The sequence below is a fragment of the Lottia gigantea genome (genome assembly GCF_000327385.1).
Source record: "Lottia gigantea unplaced genomic scaffold LOTGIsca_256, whole genome shotgun sequence".
Taxonomy (NCBI): Eukaryota; Metazoa; Mollusca; class Gastropoda; family Lottiidae; genus Lottia; species Lottia gigantea.
Genome location: NW_008708777.1, coordinates 32126 through 53874, shown reverse-complemented (window position 1 = coordinate 53874; position 21749 = coordinate 32126). Strand labels below are relative to the sequence as shown.

General features: G+C 33.5%; 4 protein-coding genes across 4 annotated transcripts; 2 read left to right on the top strand and 2 right to left on the bottom strand.

Moving 5' to 3' along the window:
- Window positions 1-3519: 3519 nt before the first annotated feature.
- LOTGIDRAFT_227290 (hypothetical protein) lies at window positions 3520-7630 on the top strand (the record flags this gene model as incomplete). The annotated part of the gene is made up of 3 exons (XM_009055857.1): window positions 3520-3778; window positions 5085-5334; window positions 6319-7630. The coding sequence occupies 3 exons, from the start codon at window positions 3520-3522 to the stop codon at window positions 6518-6520; spliced, it is 711 nt and encodes a 236-aa protein (XP_009054105.1). The 3' UTR covers window positions 6521-7630.
- A 2331-nt stretch (window positions 7631-9961) lies between these two features.
- LOTGIDRAFT_175231 (hypothetical protein) lies at window positions 9962-11023 on the bottom strand (the record flags this gene model as incomplete). Its single annotated transcript, XM_009055856.1, has 1 exon — window positions 9962-11023. One exon carries the CDS (start codon window positions 11021-11023, stop codon window positions 9962-9964), a length of 1062 nt encoding a protein of 353 aa, XP_009054104.1.
- A 2951-nt stretch (window positions 11024-13974) lies between these two features.
- On the top strand, window positions 13975-16902 carry LOTGIDRAFT_227286 (hypothetical protein; the record flags this gene model as incomplete). The annotated part of the gene is made up of 2 exons (XM_009055855.1): window positions 13975-14076; window positions 15151-16902. Exon 2 carries the CDS (start codon window positions 15187-15189, stop codon window positions 16900-16902), a length of 1716 nt encoding a protein of 571 aa, XP_009054103.1. The 5' UTR covers window positions 13975-14076; window positions 15151-15186.
- Window positions 16903-17528: 626 nt separating this feature from the next.
- On the bottom strand, window positions 17529-21533 carry LOTGIDRAFT_205430 (hypothetical protein). Its single transcript, XM_009055854.1, has 5 exons — window positions 21477-21533; window positions 21161-21213; window positions 20541-20624; window positions 20110-20249; window positions 17529-19069 (listed from the first exon to the last, which is right to left on the bottom strand). Exons 4-5 carry the CDS (start codon window positions 20230-20232, stop codon window positions 18926-18928), a joined length of 267 nt encoding a protein of 88 aa, XP_009054102.1. The 5' UTR covers window positions 20233-20249; window positions 20541-20624; window positions 21161-21213; window positions 21477-21533; the 3' UTR covers window positions 17529-18925.
- Window positions 21534-21749: the final 216 nt, after the last annotated feature.

Below are 21749 nucleotides of genomic sequence, written 5' to 3'. Positions count from 1 at the left end.
AATATATAACTAAATATATCTTATATATCATATTCTATAAAGTATCAGTCAAATTCATTTTCTTTTTACCAAACTGTGACAATGAAAGTTAGGATATGATCTGGTGTTTTTTCTCCCCTACATAAAACGTGACCTGCCGTATACATTTTTTAAAGTAATGAATTAAATAGGGTTTAAATATAAAACACTCTTTCACATTGAATTTTAGATGAGACATAATACAAAGATGTATTTTATACAGGTTGAAAATAAACTATTATGGGTAGCATTACAAAGGTTATAATGTGGCAGAATGTTAAAGAATGTGATATAGTACTAACATAACAAGTTTAAACTATATCAACAATACAATAGGCCTGATAACATGATACATTCATTCACTGTTTGAGGTCATTTTATATCATACTAGGATATTTCAACAATCTAGGTCATTATAGGTGTAACAGTTCATATAAGGAGGGACAATAATACCTGAATTAACACAAAATTGGTCTTAGTCTGTCACACCTAATAAGGCTTATAGACAGTGAAAACAAATCTGAATGATATCCTAAATATTATAGGAAAAAGATAGAACATTTTCATCATTACAATTCGATCCAAGAATTAAATTTTTTAAGGATATGTAAGTCTGCAGGATTGGGTCCTGTTTCAAAAAAATCTTATCATGTGGAATTAGACACAGCGAAATACCATACCTAAATAAAATTTAGACTTTTAAAAAAATGAGAACAAAGCTATTAAATAGATTCTTGTCCCTCCCTTATGAAGGCAATGATATAAATTGTAGATTTTAGAGATTGGCACTTATCCAATATATTTTATTTATCAGCCATATTTTAAATAAATTCTCTTAGAGGAAATCATACATGTCTGCTTCAACGGGTTACCATGGAAACAGAATTATTCTGTCTACTTGAATGAAATCAAATATGACATATCATTTAAATTCCCTGGAAGGAAGTTGAATGTAAACAATGACAATTGTTTTATAGGAAGAGTTGAAAACAATTTAGTCCTGTGAAAGCTGTTGAACCAGTCTAAATATATTGAAAATATGAAAAAAGCTTATATCTGAGGGATTCAAATAATATCATATTTGTACATGCTATCTTTTTGTTTTAAAATTAAATGCTGATTATCTCAAAATTACTTTATTATTCTCTACTCATGAAAATCAATTCATCACTGAATATTAAAAAGAAATCATCCAACATCGTTATCATAATTTGTCCTTTAGCAGAAAACTATCAAAGTTTCTAAAAGTGCACTTTGGATGACATTTGATGTTCCTCTTGCTGTTGATGTCAGAATTTTTTGTTAATTCTATCAGATATATTTTCTCATTAAGGTTAACCCCTATTATATTTGACATTCAAACATTCGTTACACCCTGTACATCATCAACTAATGTCTGTTTTAACTTTTATAAAACTATAGTTGACAATAGATACAGAAGTATCCATTATGTGCTACAAACAGAAAGGTACATAGGAATAGTTCAACACCGAATTCTGCTAGAGGACAGTATGTACATTTTAGAGAGATGTCATGGTTATGAAGAAAAAACACAAGCTGCCATGTTTTGTTATCTCAGACAAGTATGAGTTCTCGGCCTAGAAGTCATCACAATTAATCGAAATCGTCAGTCGTATTTTATTCACCAGTCATCGTCCAGTCTTTTTCCACTAGCTGGAATTAGTAATTGTATAATAAAACATGGTGCTCACTACTTAAAACTTTTTTTATTTCAGCTTTCTCGAAAGTTAAGTTTAAGGGTCCTAAAGAAGAGGTGATCTTTACCAATTTTGAATCAACAATCAAGCTCTAATCATACATGGAATGTGCCATTGTGCATCATAAATTAAAAACAGATCTTTGAAAGTTCCTTTATTGAACAGTTAGCTGAGTACATTCAAGTATGTTCTGCATAATATATGTAATAAACATAAAATTGTTGAATAGCACATGATTTATTTGTATAGCAATTGAAGAAATCAGTTAAAATTTACTTCGGGATCTAATGGGCTCCTACAGCTCTGTTCATTCAACTGCATTCGTCAGTATCAGGGTTTTATACAAAATATTCAGACTTGTAAGCCATAACTGCACTATTACATATTCCAAGATATCTTGAAGTATTTACTATAATCTAATATGTATACAGGTACTTGGCCAATATAATGATGTACAGTAACTGAGTGAGGACATACTCCTAATAACTTATCTAAGTGTGTATAAAATCTTCTTATTATTAGTCTAATTTAAATTGGTATTTCAAATATGAAATTTTCGCATGCTTTTTTTTTCTCTCAACTGGTTGATGACTATGAGTAAAAGGTAGATCTGCTTTGATTAACATTGCAATTAAGAGGGAGTAACTCTATTTAAGAGGTGATAAATGAAACGAATTTCATTGACCCAGATTCTACAACAATTCGTCATCCGTATAAATGGTTCAAAATATCAGCTCAATTATGGAACTTTCGATAGGGTATATCATTATGCCCATTATTATTAACGTTGATGTGGACTCTAAACCTTACTTTTCTCTAACCGGCAAAATAAACATAAAAAACCCAGTGGGCCAGCCTCAGCAAATTCCGCCGCACCCAATCAATCGATGTCCCTCCAGATTCCGTGCATATTTCTGCAATATATTGAAATCCAATCCATAGAGTCGTAGAAATACATCATGAGATGTACAAAAATTGTTTATCAGTTCTTAGACAATCATATATTTAAAGAAATGCACTCACCTTTGCAGAATTTATTGTAAATCTTCAACACCTCAGATGCTTATTAATCGGTATACTCGACCTTCATCAATTTGGCTGTTTAATCTATCACCTATACCCCTTATCTATATAAATTCAACAAAAGATATTCCTCCCAGTCTAGTCATATTTCTTCTGATTTTGAAAATTTACATTAATTGTGAGTTGTAGGAGGGGAAATTAAATTCAGTTATCTATGGATTTCAGAATCCAGGCTTTATACCTTAAAACAAGATATTTCAGTAGGGAGGAAAAACAATAAACGGAACCTATACTATCCCACGTGGTATAAAATGAATGACTAATCTGATCACGTGACTTCATTAATATTCTGATACATTTTTCAGTTACACTAATTCAATAAAATTCCGTGCCTTTTCTATGCCTTCTCAATATATGTACGTTTAAAAAACATAAAAGCACTCTGAAATGTTGTAAATTTGATTTTCAATGGAGATAATTCATTAAAAACCTTAGAAAATGTATTATGGAACATTGGAGACTGCTGATTCAGCTGCTTAAATATTCATCCAATCATATCTTGATTATATATAGAATTTGACTACGTCACATATTTACAATTATGAGGTCAACATAGTATGGCGGACACCAAGCTCCGAGACTTGCCACAACTTGTTGAAATTATTTTTTGAGAATCACAATTCAGAAGTCGTACAGAAGATAAAAGTGTGTAGTCAGTTGCAATTATGCTTTCAGTATATGGATAACAAATCTGATGGCGATGGCTAAAGCGTGTGATTCTGGATCCAAGATTGAAACTTTGGTGATTTTTGACATTGAAGCGACGGGACTTCCCAGTCCTAGCTCACCACCCAAGATAACGGAATTTTCTATGGTTGCTGTTAATCGAAATGAATTGTTATCACCGAATGGAAAACCAAGAGTAATTAATAAACTGCAGATATGTGTGAATCCAATGAAACCTATTCCACAAATTGTTAGCGAATTGACAGGTAAGCCTAGACATTTTTTATACTTTAGTTAGTAGATTTCACATAATTGTAATAGCTACAGACCACAAATACATTTTAAGATAACAAGGCTCAGCATCTGTTACAATGTTACCTTTAGGTTCATTATTAGACCAAAACACCTGACTCTATTCCAGCCGCAGATAGCTTTTTTTAACTGTTAAAATATCTATCAGAGGGAGATGTTTCGGAATAGCCTTGTTCATCATCTGTTGTAGCCTAATGTTACCTTTTTATAGGTTCATCATCTGTTGTAATGTTACCTTTTTAGGTTCATCATCAGCTGGTTATATGTTACCCGTTGGTTCATTATCTGTTGTATCATGTTTCCTCTAGCTCATGTTAAGGTTCATCAAATGTTGTAAAATATATATCGTTAGATTCTTCATCTTTTGATATTTATTACCTTAAGGTTCATCATCTGTTTTAATATATAACCAGGTTCTTCATCTGTTACCTTTAGGTTCATCATCTGTTGAAATATCTTACCTTTAGGTCCATCATCTGTTGATGTTACCTTTAAGTTAATCATCTGTTGATGTAACTTTTAGGTTCATCACGTGTTTCAATATTTTACCTTTAGGTTCATTATCTGTTTCAATATTTTTACCTTTAGGTTCATCATCTGTTTCAATATTTTACCAATATTTTACCTTTAGGTTCATCATCTGTTTCAATATTTACCTTTACGTTCATCATCTCTTGAATGTTACCTTAAGGTGCTTTATCAGTTCTAATATTACATCCTGGGTTCATCAACTCTTGTAATATGTTACCTTTAAGTTCATCATCTGTTACCTTTAGGTTCGTTATCTGTTGTTATATGTAACCTTTATGTTCATCATCTGTTGTTATATGTTATCTATTGTAATATTATATCTTTAGGTTCATCACCTATTGTAGTATGTTACCTTTAGGTTCATCATCTGTTACCTTTAGGATCGTTATCTGTTGTTATATGTTACCTTTAGGTCATCATCTGATATAATGTATCACCCGTTGTAACATGTTACCTTTAAATTCATTATCCGATGTAGTATATTAATTTTAGGTTCATATTTTTTGGTTCACCATATAATGTTATATTTAACCTTTAGTGTCCTTTGTGTTCATCAACATGTGTTCTATTAAGCTTATTTTATCTGTAGGTTCACTATCTACCCCATTCCATAAATAATAGACCATCAGCTTTTATCAGAGGTTTGAAATAATACAAAGATAATATTTTCATTCTTCTAGTTGCATTCTTCTATTTTAACCAATGAACTTATCAATTGTCATTTTCTCGTTTCAGGTTTATTTAATGATCATTTAGAAAATCAGCCTGTATTTAATACCGAACTTGTCTGTATAATCAACGGATTTCTAAACCGCTTACCTCAACCAGTTTGTCTCGTAGCTCACAGCGGACATGGTTTTGATTTTCCTCTGCTGAAGGCAGAGCTTGAACGTGTTGGTGGTGCACTCAAAGATCATGTTACTTGTACAGACTCTCTCATCGCTTTCCGGGATCTTGCTGGAGAAGAACCATGGGAGAGCCATAAACCTTTTTTACTGAACTCTAAGTATGAGACTCACCCAAGTGATTCCTGTGTGGGAAACAGTTCGTCCAATACAGACTCTATGCAAGCTTCTACCAATCATTCTTCCAATTGTGTCCAGGAATCTCCCTTAGATTTAAGTCAAGGATTAAATCCCCTGAATTTGAGTGAAAATAACGACCGTGGACCTCTGATAGATGAAAATATGAATATTAGTTCTGATATACAACCCAATCAAAATATTCATATGAACAATAATAACGAACAGATGGTAGATCTGGAGATTCAAAATTCCACCCCACCCGGCGAACTCTTGCCAGAAGAAGACATCGAAGACGAAGAAAATTTAAATTCACCTCCGAGACAACAGGTGCTCGTTCGTCAAGGCTCATCTGACTTTTCTGAGGATGATTTGAGCATGGATTCAATGAGCTTCAAATTTGTTAATGAAAATACTCCAGCCAAACGACCAGATACAGAGACCTGGGCTCCAAGAAAAAATATCCCACCAAAAGAAAGAATTGAACCCGGTAGGACGAGAAGACAATTAAATTTTGAAATTGACGAATCCCCTGAACCAAAGGCAACTGAAACACCAAATAAACTTCCATCCATTTCAGATGCACAGCTAGGAAAAACCAAACGAAGATTGAACTTTGGTGCTCCAGAATCAACCGTGCATTCTAACTTTGATTCCGGCGAATCTTGTCGAAAATTTAAAAAAATAAATGATTGCGAATCTGGTGCTAAAGCTGGCTTTTTGAGAGAAACTAGCCAAAGACAAACTGTTTTCACTTCTCCTATTGATGTTGACACAGACGGCAATGATCAAGGAGTCATTTCCCCTAGTCTAAGTGATGAAGACTTTCTGAGTGCTGTTGAAAGTATGGAGAAATCTTTTGACGAGACCCCTAAACGATCATCTAAAACTATTTCACGGACACGTCAAGTAGAAACACAAAATCTTACGACCGATGTTGGGCACAGCAAATCAACACCCCAACCAAGTGCTTCTACATCAACCAAACGATTATCATACAGTTTAGTGAATTTGTATACGCGGGTGTTTGGTTGCTGTCCAGAGTTCTCGCATACGTCGGAAGATGATTGTATGACATTGTTGGCTTTAATTCAAAAGCATTCGCCACAAGTTTTATATTGGATAGATTCAAATCATATACCGTTCAAAGATGTTAAAGCCATGCACTGACCACAGATTTTCACTATAAACTTATTTATGCTAATTGTTAAGAATTATTTTTGTTAGTAATATATTAAGGACGGTTTTAATTTTATGAGTAGTTTTTACTTTAGAAAACTTTTATTAAATGATAATGAAATTATGAAAACAAAATTAGTAGAATGAACATGATATGAAATTCCACAAAACTCACAACTTCCAGAGACATCAATCAGTTCGTAGTTATCGTGTTTTTATAAGATATTTAATCGTTTGCTCCCCAACCGCCATCTTCATAATGGTCTAGGTATTATAAACTTCGTCTTATTCGCGATATACCTTGACCATGTGATGTGAAGATGTCCAACCGTTAAGACTTGGCTTAATTCTATAATACAATTACCGAGACCTATTGTTCTATGCCCCGTGGTAAAATAACATTAAGAATGGAATATATATTTTGTTAGATTTTCATTTAGAATTCATTCTTTTAATTTCCCCCAATAATGAATATCACAATAGAATGAAACAATGAAATATATAATTATACAAAAGGAAATCGAATGACAATCATATACAAAGGAAGTTAATTTCAATAGATCGGGATTTGTCAAGGTGTTACGTCTTTATCTTATATACATTTACTGCAATAGCCCACTTTCTTGTTTCGCGGTCAGCATTTTGATTGGATTGTTCGCTGGCCAATACAGCCAATCTGAATTAGAGCCCTTAATTTCCTGTTTAGGACCTAATTATTTTTTACAGTCTCTCTGTAGAAGGCTCAGATTGTATACAACCCAATTAAATTGCTGCATTCACAAACAAGAAAGTTTGCCGCTGCAGTCAAGGTACAAGATGAAGACTTAATACCTTAACTCTTGTGAAGATGGGGAATTTATATGCCGAGACAATGACTGAGAAGTCGTGCTGAAGATTCTGTATAAATGCTATGACAATATCAATTTTAAGACAGTGTCATATTGTTATAGGTTTCCAGACATACTTTAATATATTTATTATGTCTATACACCATAATTTTGATATATTTGTATATATATTATATTTATGATAAGATATAACTAATTATTGTTATTTTGTTATATTATATTGTCTCTGATTCTAAATAAATAATACCCTCTTACATCTGAGACTCAGATAGCACAGTACCAATTTGTGACTGTTCAGTTAGTTACTACAATATAGTCATTTAGTCCAAACATTGAAATCTAATCCCTGGGAAAGAGAGTGTTGCCCAAATATGAAGGTTAAAATTAGGTACCATTAATTTTGCACGACACCACGTCGAAGGTTGGGATTGAAATTGTGGCAGTGGTGTTGATTTGGAAAAGAGGTGGGGGTTCCAATAATTAGCGAAGTGCTCATATCAAATACTGAAATCTAATCCTCATATCGATGGATTGATTGACTACTTATAGATGCAGGAGTCTGGATGATCTCAGATGTGGATCGCTCAATATTTGCTAGAAAAAAAGAACTTATACATGAACAATTAATGATGACATCATGAGGCAAGTTTCCAGTTTGTCAGGCAGACTGAAAACATCGACTAATTAGATACATCACGGATGCCACCAGTTGTTGAAAATCCAGCTCCAGGATTTCGTCATTCATAGATATTGGCGGGTATTATCGATAATATGAAAACCTGTTATGGCGTAACATAAATCAGATTTTCAAACACATGATGATGCCCTAAAACATACATTTTAATGAAATTTTTCATAACGATTCACACACACATAATGTACACAAATTACATGCCTAAATATGCGAAAAGATGGAACAATTATGATTTACAGGTCTCAATACAATGGAACTATAAGACCTTATACGATGCAATACAATGGAATAATAACACCTTATATGATGCAATACAATGGAACTATAACACCTTATACGATGCAATGTAATGGAACTATAACACTTATACGATGCAATACAATAGAACTATAACACTTATACGATGCAATACAATGGAATAATAACACCTTATACGATGCAATACAATGGAACTATAACACTTATACGATGCAATACAATAGAAATATAACACTTATACGATGCAATACAATAGAACTATAACACTTATACGATGCAATACAATAGAACTATAACACCTTATACGATGCAATACAATGGAATAATAACACCTTATACGATGCAATACAATGGAACTATAACACCTTATACGATGCAATACAATGGAACTATAACACTTATACGATGCAATGTAATGGAACTATAACACTTATACGATGCAATACAATGGAACTATAACACCTTATACGATGCAATACAATGGAACTATAAGACCTTATACGATGCAATACAATGGAACTATAACACTTATACGATGCAATGTAATGGAACTATAACACTTATACGATGCAATGTAATGGAACTATAACACTTATACGATTCAATACAATGGAACTATAACACCTTATACGATGCAATACAATGGAACTATAACACTTATACGATGCAATACAATAGAACTATAACACCTTATAAGATGCAATACAATGGAACTATAACACCTTATACGATGCAATACAATGGAACTATAACACCTTATACGATGCAATACAATGGAACTATAACACTTATACGATGCAATGTAATGGAACTATAACACTTATACGATGCAATGTAATGGAACTATAACACTTATACGATTCAATACAATGGAACTATAACACCTTATACGATGCAATACAATGGAACTATAACACTTATACGATGCAATGTAATGGAACTATAACACTTATACGATGCAATACAATGGAACTATAACACCTTATACGATGCAATACAATGGAACTATAACACCTTATACGATGCAATACAATGGAACTATAACACCTTATACGATGCAATGTAATGTCACTATTACCCTAGATATTATACGATGTGATACAAAGGAACACTTATACGCCGGTTACGACGCAATGGGGAAGTAATGATCATACAATGGAAATATTACGTCGTAATCGTTTAGAATCGCGCTAATACGATGTAACTATTATACTTTATTTTTATATGATGGAAATATTTTTATTTATACAATGCGATTCAGTGGAACTATATTACAGCTTATACAGTAGCGTATTTAAGCGGTAATGTATGGGTCATGAACCCAAACCCACCCATCCACCAACCCATCCCCCTTCTCGGGCCATAAAAGCAATTGAAGCAATTGATGCACTCCATTTTAACCTATTATAATGTGATTATATTTTGAAAGTGAGACAATATTTCAAAGATCAGAAGATCAAAGATCAAAATCGTTTAGCTAGTTAACACTGTAATTCAAAATATCAAAATGTTTGGACTTCGTTCACTACCGAACACTACCGATTGTTTAGTCTATGGGTGGAACTTTGTATATCATCTCTATGCCACACATTTCATGTTTGAAAAGTTAGTCCCGAGGTCGACTAACTCGCTTCACCGGATTCCGCTAGAGTAAACATGAACACCGCTTGGATTCATTTGTCCAGAAGTGGCCGGGAAAGTCACCAAAGATCCAGAACTAATACTCTTAACCGCCACTGTATCTAGATCGTGAAATCCATTTTCTTCTTTTGACGAATCCACTCGTTTGTTGTCACACGCCATATTTTCCATCTTTTCCATCTTTTCCTCAAACTTAGGCTTCATGATGAATATCTTCGACGATTTTTTTGACACACACTTTAGCATTGCCACAAACTCTGGTCGAAATTGTCGGGTCATCAACACAACAGCGTATGGATATAATGCTGGTGGAATTTGATTGAAATTTCTCAAAAATTCGAACACAGAGGATGAAATGTTCTCATAAACTACATAATGAGAATATATACTCAAAGTTATAATTCTTGGTGTAAGAAAAATCGACATCAGAATGATGGATCCAATAATAGCAGGTTTTTCTCTTCTCAGGAATATAACTCGTTTCTTTTTACCCAACGCTAAATGTTTATAGTTGGAATAGATTCGATAGAATTGTACAGATTGTGTAAAAACAAAAGCCAAGATGAGGGTTGTCTCTCTAATTACCACTGCCAAGAAAAATCGAGTGCTTTGAATCTCGGAATTGAATTGACATCGATTTTTCCCCGTCAGAAATAAAATGACGAAACATGTTACACCGATTGCCACCGTAATTACCACAGCTACGTATCCATTCTTCTTACTCTGCATCCAGTCCTTCTTAAGAAATCTTACAGATCGCCATACCAACAGAAAAGCTAACAATAAGATATTAGCCCAATTGAAAAATGGACAAAAGGAGCAGATAACATCAAAACTGGTAGGCAAATCGGCAAAAAAGAAAATCCACTGAATTCCACAGACATTACAGAAGAGCAAAGCAGTAATTGCTAGACTGACATGAAGCACAGTGTCTACATCCCGTAGATGTAAATTTCTCCACAATAACACTAACACAGATATATTACCAATTAAACTCAAAACAAATGTGACAGTGTTCATACATATAAATATCGATGGCGCAATGCCTAACATTGTGGACAACTTTTTAAATAAAAATCCGTACAAGCAAAACAATTCCAGTAACCAAAATTCTCGTCCAAATTTACTTCTTCTGTATGTAACACTGTTCTGCCAGCAATTTGATTTGGTTATCTTGTATCATTTGATCTACCTTCCATCTCAGGTAAAATATCATTGGACACAACAGCCGTCTTCAGCCAATCGGAATTAATGCCATCTTCCTACTATCTGCTCTTATTGGCACATCCAAGGACCACGTAATGTGATTGTAATGAAGTCTTTTTATCGAATTAAATAAATGTCTTTCAACCACTGTCAAACTGTTGTTTTTGAACTCGAGGCTGAATTGATGTCTTTCATGCTAGTTTCCCACTATCATGATTTGCTTCGGACCTATTCAGATCTTGAGATCAGTCGTGGTAATCGTAGAATTGTTTGAACTGTTCAAACTTTTTCTGCGATGAAAACGATCAATTGTAAACGGAGTGTTTCCTTAATCGTATGATCGGAATCGATCATAGACGTGAAACTTGTGACTTCTTTCTATTGCTGACGCCTCCTTCTGCAAGTGTTCATTTTTAAAACTAGTTTTGGAACGCTTCTGGGCAATTAATTCTACCTCACCCCTCACTCCGTCAGTGAGTTCGTCACTCCGTCAATGAGTTCGCCACTCACGTCATTGATTCCGTCATAACGTCAATCGTCAATGCTACCGAACAAAAAATGTAATATTAATGAATTATAATCACAAAACGAAATCAAAACGAAATTTTTAGAAAGACGTACGTCGATGCTACCTTATAAAATGATGAATACTAGCGTTTCTTAAAATAAAACGAAAGAATATGCCAGTCCGTCAGTGGCGAACTCATTGGCGTAATGACGTATGAAGTAGTCCAGGGCTGATACACAGCTAATTCATCCATCACTGCGTTATTGGCTCAATCCGTCATTGACGTCATTCCGCCAATCAAGTCTTGTCAAGTCAAGTCAAGTAGACAAGTCTTGTGTTACTAAGAATAAGTAGGAAGTAGACAAGACTTGTGTTACTGAGGATAGGTGGGAAATAGACAAGTCTTGTGTTACTAAGAATAAGTAGGAAGTAGACAAGTCTTGTGTTACTAAGAATAAGTAGGAAGTAGACAAGACTTGTGTTACTAAGAATAAGTAGGAAGTAGACAAGTCTTGTGTTACTAAGAATAAGTAGGAAGTAAACAAGTCTTGTGTTACTAAGAATAAGTAGGAAGTAAACAAGTCTTGTGTTACTAAGAATAAGTAGGAAGTAAACAAGTCTTGTGTTACTAAGAATAAGTGGGAAATAAACAAGTTTTGTGCTACTAAGACAGGAAATAGATAATGTAGGAAATAGACAAGACTTGTGTTACTAAGAATAAGTAGGAAATAGACAAGTCTTGTGTTACTAAGAATAAGTAGGAAGTAGACATGTCTTGTGTTACTAAGAATAAGTAGGAAATAGACAAGACTTGTGTTACTAAGAATAAGTAGGAAATAGACAAGTCTTGTGTTACTAAGAATAAGTAGGAAGTGAACACGTCTTGTGTTACTGAGGATAGGTAGGAAATAAACAAGTCTGTGTTACTAAGAATAAGTAGGAAGTAGACAAGACTTGTGTTACTAAGAATAAGTAGGAAATAAACAAGTCTTGTGTTACTAAGAATAAGTAGGAAGTAGACAAGAGTTGTGTTACTAAGAATAAGTAGGAAGTAGACAAGACTTGTGTTACTAAGAATAAGTAGGAAGTAGACAAGACTTGTGTTACTGAGGATAAGTAGGAAGTAGACAAGACTTGTGTTACTAAGAATAAGTACGAAGTAGACAAGACTTGTGTTACTGAGGATAGGTAGGAAATAGACTAGTCTTGTGTTACTAAGAATAAGTAGGAAGTAGACAAGACTTGTGTTACTAAGAATAAGTAGAAAGTAGACACGTCTTGTGTTACTAAGAATAAGTAGGAAATAAACAAGTCTTGTGTTACTAAGAATAAGTAGGAAGTAGACATGTCTTGGGTTACTAAGAATAGGTAGAAAGTAGACACGTCTTGTGTTTCTAAGAATAAGTAGGAACTAGACACTTCTTGTGTTACTAAGAAGAAGTAGGAAATAAACAAGTCTTGTGTTACTAAGAATAAGTAGGAAGTAGACAAGAGTTGTGTTACTAAGAATAAGTAGGAAGTAGACAAGACTTGTGTTACTAAGAATAAGTAGGAAGTAGACAAGACTTGTGTTACTGAGGATAAGTAGGAAGTAGACAAGACTTGTGTTACTAAGAATAAGTAGGAAGTAGACAAGACTTGTGTTACTGAGGATAGGTGGGAAATAGACTAGTCTTGTGTTACTGAGAATAGGTAGGAAATAGACTAGTCTTGTGTTACTGAGGATAGGTAGGAAATAGACTAGACTTGTGTTACTGAGGATAGGTAGGAAATAGACTAGTCTTGTGTTACTAAGAATAAGTAGGAAGTAGACAAGACTTGTGTTACTAAGAATAAGTAGGAAGTAGACAAGACTTGTGTTACTAAGAATAAGTAGGAAGTAGACAAGACTTGTGTTACTAAGAATAAGTAGGAAGTAGACAAGACTTGTGTTACTAAGAATAAGTAGGAAGTAGACAAGACTTGTGTTACTGAGAATAAGTAGGAAGTAGACAAGACTTGTGTTAGTTAGAATATCAGATAGATAGCTTGAATACTTCATTCTTTTATATTTAGATCTAAATCTATTATTGTATCCTAATTACCCATAAGCATAGAATTACGTTAGAAAAATATTCCAATGCCAATGACGCAGAGAATAGCAATTTTTCAAATAGATTCTAGTCAATGTCATCAATACTTTAAATATGTATCGCTTGGAAACAGTTTACCGGAATGACTTTCCGCCATACTAGTTTGGTCGCCAAGCAACAAGATCTATGAAACGACTAGGTAGATAACACATTAACAAGTAATGACCAAATACCACGTGGGAAGCTTCTCTGATGTGTTTATGTATCATCACCTGTCTTCAAAACTGAAATCATAACTTAACTGATGTGGACATGAGAGGGTGAGTTAAAACGTTTTAATATTCTGTATGAAATAAATATGTTAGTAAATTGCCAGTATTCGAAGGTTAATTGTTATGTGATATCGTGAGAGTTTTGTTATTGATCGAATCCTATTTAGTTGACTGTTGGTTGTTTTGATACATTACGATTAGTTTTCCTTTCGCACAAGTCGATCTATAAAATACTTTTTGCCTCTAATTTGTTTCTACAACGAAAAAGTTTTTTTCACTCACTGGTATCAATGCTTACGCCAATTTAAAATAAATATTGATGAGCTATTTTCCTAAAAATTAATCCTTAATTAATTAACGATAGGCAACCTGTTCCAATTCCATCAATGTTACATACATGTAAAATACCTACAAAGAATGAAAAAAGGAGATATGCAAAGTAGCGAGTATAACGGACTAATTTTGTCTGTTCCAAACAACCTATAACCACGTATGATAAATTTTTGATGAGGTTTGGCTATGGTGAGCAGGTTATGATAATATGCTGAATTAATATTTGATAATCGTGTACTGAAATGTTCATCGTCACGCAAATACACTTTTCTGTAATAGTAACTGAAGTAAATCTAGACGCAGTGTAAAACCTAGAATATAATAATGAACAATTTGAAAAATAGAAATTCTAGCTATTTCTGAGTGGTTTTAAAAAATCTAGGCTTGGCACCAAAAAAGAATAAGTCATGATGAGATCTGATCATGTGTAACTCTGCTTGAAATCGGAATATCAGGTGTGCATTAAAAGATACCACCGTGCAGCCTAGTCCTTCAATAAGCGACCAATTTTAAGGATAATCCTGGTCGCTTGTTTGCATATAAGTGTTTATCTTTATCTCATGGGCTATATCAGATCAAACCTCATAGGAAGAAAGAAGATTTGGGTTATGGTCTATGAATTAAACGATTTAAATCATGGTTACCCACTAGGGATGCTATTGTATGTAAAATATGTCTATAAATATCGTTAAAACTGGCTTTCAGAAAGTTGAAGTTGTGTCAATCGATGAATCTGATTAAATAATAACCAGTTTGATATCAAATAATTATACTTTATTTATTTTTCAGATGTAAAGTAACAGTTTGATCAGAGAGTTAGTTACCATGGATATAAAAATACCTGATTTAACATCATTACTCAGAGACAATATCTATAGATTATATCAGGAACAACGTCACACTGATATCGAAATACACATCAATTCTGTGGTATTTAATTGCCATAAGACGGTCCTTGCAGCCATGTCGCCATATTTTGACGCTATGTTTGCCTCTGGCATGCGAGAAAGTAAAGACAACACAGTAAAACTACAAGGGCATGTACCAAAACATTTTGAAAATATACTGCTGTTCATGTATTCAGGAAAATGTGATATTAATATTGATAATGCTGAAGATATATTAAAAGCGTCGTCTTTATTTCAGATGTCTTGCCTGGCATTACTCTGTGAACAATTTCTGATCAATCACCTCGGGTCCGAGAACTGTATTGGTATGTGGAAATTGGCCCGAGCTCATGGCTGTAAAAGTCTCGAAACTAAATGTTTTATGTATTTATTAGAGCATTTTGGTGATATTTGTAAATCGGAAGATTTTGAGTGTCTTGATATCGATGAGGTATACTCTTTAATTACCCATGATGAACTCAAAGTCCTGAAAGAGGAGATCGTTTGTGATGCTGTATTTACATGGCTTTCAGCTGATGTTGACGCTAGAAAAGAACATGCCGTGACATTGATGGAGGTTTTACGGTTACCTCTTGTAAGTCCCGAATACCTAGTGAATGAAGTCGAACAAAGGTCAATCGTTAATGATAACAAAAGGTGTCAAGAAATTCTCAAGGAGGCTATCAGTTATCACATGCTTCCAGCTCGACGACAAGAATTCACGTCCCCGCGACTAATCTACAGAAAACATTCCCTATATGAAGAGATACTCGTTGTTCTTGGTGGTTACAGTTTAAATGGTGAGAAGGTTACTGATGTTCTTGGATACAGCATTCGCAATAAAATCTGGTACAAACTTGGGCCACTGTCATTTAAATTGGGTCGAGAATTTGCATGCTGTGTTTATGGAAATGATGTGTACGTTTCTGGTGGAAGTCAACGACTTTCAAGTTTGCTAAGATTTCGCGCCGAATATAACGAATGGCAGAAGTGTCCACCAATGATGCAAGGTCGCAGACGACACACCATGGTAGCTGTTGGCGAGTCTCTGTTTATTTTGGGAGGTTATGATGATAAGATCAGTGAGGAAAGTAACAGGACATTGAGTGAGATACGGGAATATCAGATGGCCACATCGTCTTGGCGAACTGTGGCCGATCTCTTAAAGCCAGTTCGCTCTATGTCGTCTGTGGTCTCAAAAGAAAAGATTTTTATTTTTGGTGGATTGTTATCAGACGATACCGAAACTGCTTGTATACAATGCTTTGATACTCGATCTCATACATGTACGATAGTTGGAGAACTCCCGTTTTCCTCCAAATTGAGTCGTGCTATTGCCTTTAACAGAAGATTATTTGTAATCTGTACCGAGGGATCTATACTGGAGCTGAATGAAGAACATGAGTGTACGGTTGTAAAAAAGATTCCTTTCTTTAATCGACGTCGATTTGGTCTAGTGGCCTACCAGAGTGGTATTCTTATAGTTGGTGGTGAATGCGGGGAGGAAATCCAAAAAGAATGTTTAAATTTTAATCCTGAGACAGGTGTCGTTGGAGTTGTCAATGATTTGATTATTCCAAGTAGAGCCAATTTTGGATGCGCAAAAATTGTAATTAAGAAACAGCATTTAAAACATGAATATTTTGAAGATTGAAAACTGCACTCTGTTTTACATGGCACAAGACTTCAAAAGTCTTAATTGTGTTGCACTATAATGCAATTGGCACATGTATTCGACTTTGAGACTTGAAACAGTTTTGCAAATAAGAAAAACAAAAATTACAAAAGATTTGTGTCTATAGCATCTAATTCCACTTTTCTTATATCCAGTAAGACGTCTGTCGATCCTTAAATTCCAGACCTTTTATAATTATGACACTATTATATCAAATACCATATTATGGGTATGACATTTATGGCAAGTATATAAAGCGTTCAAGCTTCCTCATGAGTTGCCATAGAACAATGCAGTTTTTACTGTGCTCAGTTTGCTAACATTCCGCATAATTTACACATAACTTCCTCAGTGCTTTCTGAATAACAAGCGTATAGTCGTAGTTTTAATAATTTTCAATAAAGGTTTTAACAAAATGAAATACCTCTTGTTTTGTATCCCGGTGTTTTAGTTCCAATTTCGATTCATCGAGAAATATTCAGCAAAATAAAAAACTGAATATAAGGAATTGAACAGGGGCGCCCATATAAAATCGTGACTATGGTGGTGTTGAAAAAGATTTCCCCACGACGAGGGGTCCCATATACTGATATATAAAAAATCGTGGATCAAAACATTATTTTTTCTGAGAAAAAAATTGAAATATTTTAACAATATTTAAAAAACAATACAAGATATCATAGCCAGTAGACGGCTGAACGAAAGTTCGGAATCATTAGTTGTGGCATGAGGACTGTTCTTACCTTGACCCCACTTCACCTAACAGGCGAAGGCCCTTGCATTATTTCCGAGATACATTATCAATGTCAAGATAGGGCCGAAATCTAAATCAATAGAAGGGCACTGAAAAACGAAACTTTTAATGACTCGGAAACGAAACATTGGGTGTGCACTGTAATTTCACGCTCCGCTGGATGTTTTCGATTGCCAATATCCAATTTTTATGTCAAATCTCGATGATCAGTAATAATCAATATATCATATTGTTCTGTGATTAAAAATTCCACAGTGAATTGTTTGTTATTGTTAGTAAAATCAATACAGAACCTCTCCTATTCGTCTGTCTTCCCGACATGAACAATAGGGAAACACTATGGAGTGCGGTACTAAATGTATATATATTTTTAAATCTTATATTAATCTATGGCTGTTACTAGGCATAGATAGATCGGGTTTACTTTGAACAAAAACACAGACTAATCAATTAAAAAGACTTTTATATGTGTCTCTTTAGACAACACAATATATATCTTTATAAACCCTATCAGGTAAAACTTCCAATTACACTCACTGTGTCCAAACCACGCCCCCCTTCGTCATACCATGTCACAACCTGTATTCGGGATATGAATTACACTTTGCTATTCAAGAACTGAGGGGATAAGATCTTTGTTTAAAAAAATGTTATTTTAACCAAAAGTCTATTTACAGCAAAAACAATTGACATACAAAAATAACAAATATGACAAAAATATCAAATGTAAAATATATTATCGCTTAGACCAGAGCAACAAAAATAAACGAATATGATTAAATTGTGACTATTTGAAAAAATAAAGCAAAACAAAAGTGTGATAAATATTAACAACAATTCACTAGCAGCTATATGGTCCTTCAAGGCAGGGCAAAGCTCAATGAGAAATGCTGAGTGGTAGTAAGTATTTTAACACAATGTTCAAGATAAAAATGGCAAAATAGAGCTTATATAAATTTTTTCTTATAAGTCTTCAAGAAGACAGGAGATGTGGAGACAATGTGTTAATCAGAAACCTATATATCACGAACAAATCATTTGATTGTTTAAGGTTTTCAAAATATTGGAACATTGTTAAAGATTCAAGATGATAATTTTTTTATTAAAAAAATATAGAACTCATATCAAATACAGTTTTTATTTTATTTATGATAAATAAGTGTACAAGTCAGTAAAAGTAATTCAGATTTAGTTTTTTTTAATTGCGATTTTAAAGCAAAAGGCACCAAAGATACTAACAATCTGTTTTTAAGTGAGATATGGTAAAATATATTTCTCATACACTGGTTTTGTATTATACCAATGAACATGTTCTACACCAGGTACTGTGTGTGTATGTATCGCTTTTCTTGAATCTAGGGACTTTAATCCAAAACAATCATCCGTATACCACTGAAATATTGTAAAGTATACTATCAATATATTTGTAAATGCTTGTGCATACCGCTGGGTAAAATGATAGAAATAATTGATTATTGTCGCCATATTAATAATTTCGATTATCAAATTTCATAATCTATTATACGTCAAAGTTACATTTTCTCCCTTGTTACAATACACAAGTAGTAATCTCCTCCACATAGATTCCCTTCAGCATTTAACTTACCCACAATAAGCTATAATAACGGATCAAATCAAGAATATACTTCTATGACACAAAAATTACTTGTGAAATTGAGTATTTTGGCATGTTTTTAATCTAGTATTTACAGGGTTTCTCAATTGAATTATTTCGATTATTAATCGATTATTGATCTGTAGTCTGCCATCGATAATTGGTCTCAATTTGGTAAATGATACCCAGCCCTATGGAGGGGGATCGTTGCCAGAAGTATTTACAAAGTCAAACTTGAAAACAAGGCCTCGACTTTACAAAGACACATTTCAACATTACACAATTACAAAATAAACCTTCCTAAATCAAAAAGTCACTGTACTAATTACAAAGTAGAGACATTGATAGTTTACTTTTCAAACTTTATTTCACATCAGACACCATTCAAACTTTCCTTTACGAAAATTAATTCTTAACTTTGCATTATTGACAATATCAACTATGTCTTCTTGACTTTGCATTCGTGAAAGATGTAAGTTCAACCACTGTATTCTTGAGAGTTGTAGACTTCTGCATTCTTGAACGTTTACCATAAAATGGTGTCTGATGTGAAATAAAGTTTGAAAAGTAAACTATCAATATCTCTACTTTGTAATTAGTTCATTGACTTTTTGATTTTAGGAAGGTTTATTTTGTAATTGTGTAATGTTGAAATATGTCTTTGTAAAGTCGAGGCCTTGTTTTCAAGTTTGACTTTGTGAATACCTCTGGCACCGATCCCCCTCCATACAGCCTTACTCGCGCACCAGGGTGCAAGAGTATTACTAAATATTCCATGACAAAATCCACGAAATATCAAAAAACTTTCATTACTTACAGGTTCCTTTCTCATTTCCACTACAGTTCCATTCTTATTATAAAAACCAAACTGACTAGACTGCCATGGAGTTATCACACCATCATTAGGACCTCCTATTAGAACGAGTTTCTTTAGTTTCATAAAATTCTTCTTGAACTCTGTAATATTTAAATGATTTAGACTTTAAAACAAATCAGAACACTACATTTTGTACAGGGTTATAACTAGGGACAGACTGAGTAGCTCCGAGCCATGGTTTTCTGGGGCCCCCACCCAACAATAATATTATTTGTTGTAAGTTACATACAAAAGGTAAGAAACCTGTCAACATTGGTAGATTGCACATGTATGTGGTGCAATTTTAAATTCAGAAATACAAAAGTTGATAAGAAGACTTTATTTAGAAATGGGGCATGGTTCTCAAGCCAAAATAAGATCTTGAAACCTACCTTGACTTCTAGGATTAAAGGTCTGGTTATTTAATATAGCTAGATAATTAGAGTATTTCTTATATTCAGTTTGATGATGAGGATCTGGAATAGAGAACAAGACATAGAAGAACCTTAATCATATTAATCATTGTAAGATATTTAGAAGTATCACTGCACATTAAGAGACAACAATTGTTATGGATAAAGACTTCTATTTATTCCTTTTGAACACAACGTTTCATTACACATACAGGTAATGTTCCTAAGTGATAATCAACCATTATAAATATACTCCTTATATATGCCTTAAAACAAACTTAACGACACAACACATGTATACAATAAACTTCTAATAATAAGAATGAATTATCTTATTGTTAAAGAAATAAATAGAGTCTATATCCATAATAATTGTTGTCTTAATCATAATATTTCCCTAAAGTTCAAATTCTTCAGTCCTATAAAAATATCTAATGCAATTGTAGGTACCGTATATTTCTGAATATAATGCGCACCCGTGTATAATGCGCACCCCTTCCTTTTCCCATTAAAATCGGGAAAAATCCATGTTTTTTTTCATCATACATGTATCCATTGCAACCTCACTTGGAGAACAGAATCTTTAACAAATTTCTTACCATTCCAATAATTAGCTATAGAAAACTTTTGGCCTTCGTTGGTGTAGAAAAATCTAAAGAAAGAAGAAAATTTGAAAAAATGTTTGACTAAAAGAGGGGTGAGTTTATAGAGCTCAATTGGTCTGGAAATATCAAAATAAATACTACAAACTGGGATCTATAGTTCATGCTATTCATGATCAATATAGTGAATTATGTGTATTTGATTTGAATGATTCTTTCATTTGCTCTCTCATTATCTCAAGACTTCTGATTCATTTAATTTCTTTCTAAGTCTTGTCTTTATCATGTTTAACTTCAATATCATATAACTTACTTGTAAGCTTCAGATTTTAAAAACTTAGGAAATAAATACTTTAAATATACCGAATCTGAAAAACAAGAGTTATTTTGGTTATAAAAGAAGGGGGATGATCATGGTAATAGTCAAAAGCTAATCACGTATATGTAATGTTCATCCGGACAGTCAGTTTGGAACGGCATTTATATCCATGTTCTAACAAACTGAATTTTTGAGAAATTCTCTAACTTTACTCCAACCAAATTTTTGAATTTGTGTGTCACATAATCATATTGATAGTGTTAAAAT

What these genes read in the sequence shown, in the direction of transcription:
- LOTGIDRAFT_205430 (XM_009055854.1), bottom strand. Translation starts at nt 20,232, where the DNA reads ATGAAACTAAAGAAACTCGTTCTAATAGGAGGTCCTAATGATGGTGTG. An exon ending in TGGAAATGAGAAAGGAACCT is followed by an intron (nt 19,070 to 20,109) that starts GTAAGTAATGAA and finishes ACAATATTTCAG; the next exon opens with TGGTATACGGATGATTGTTT.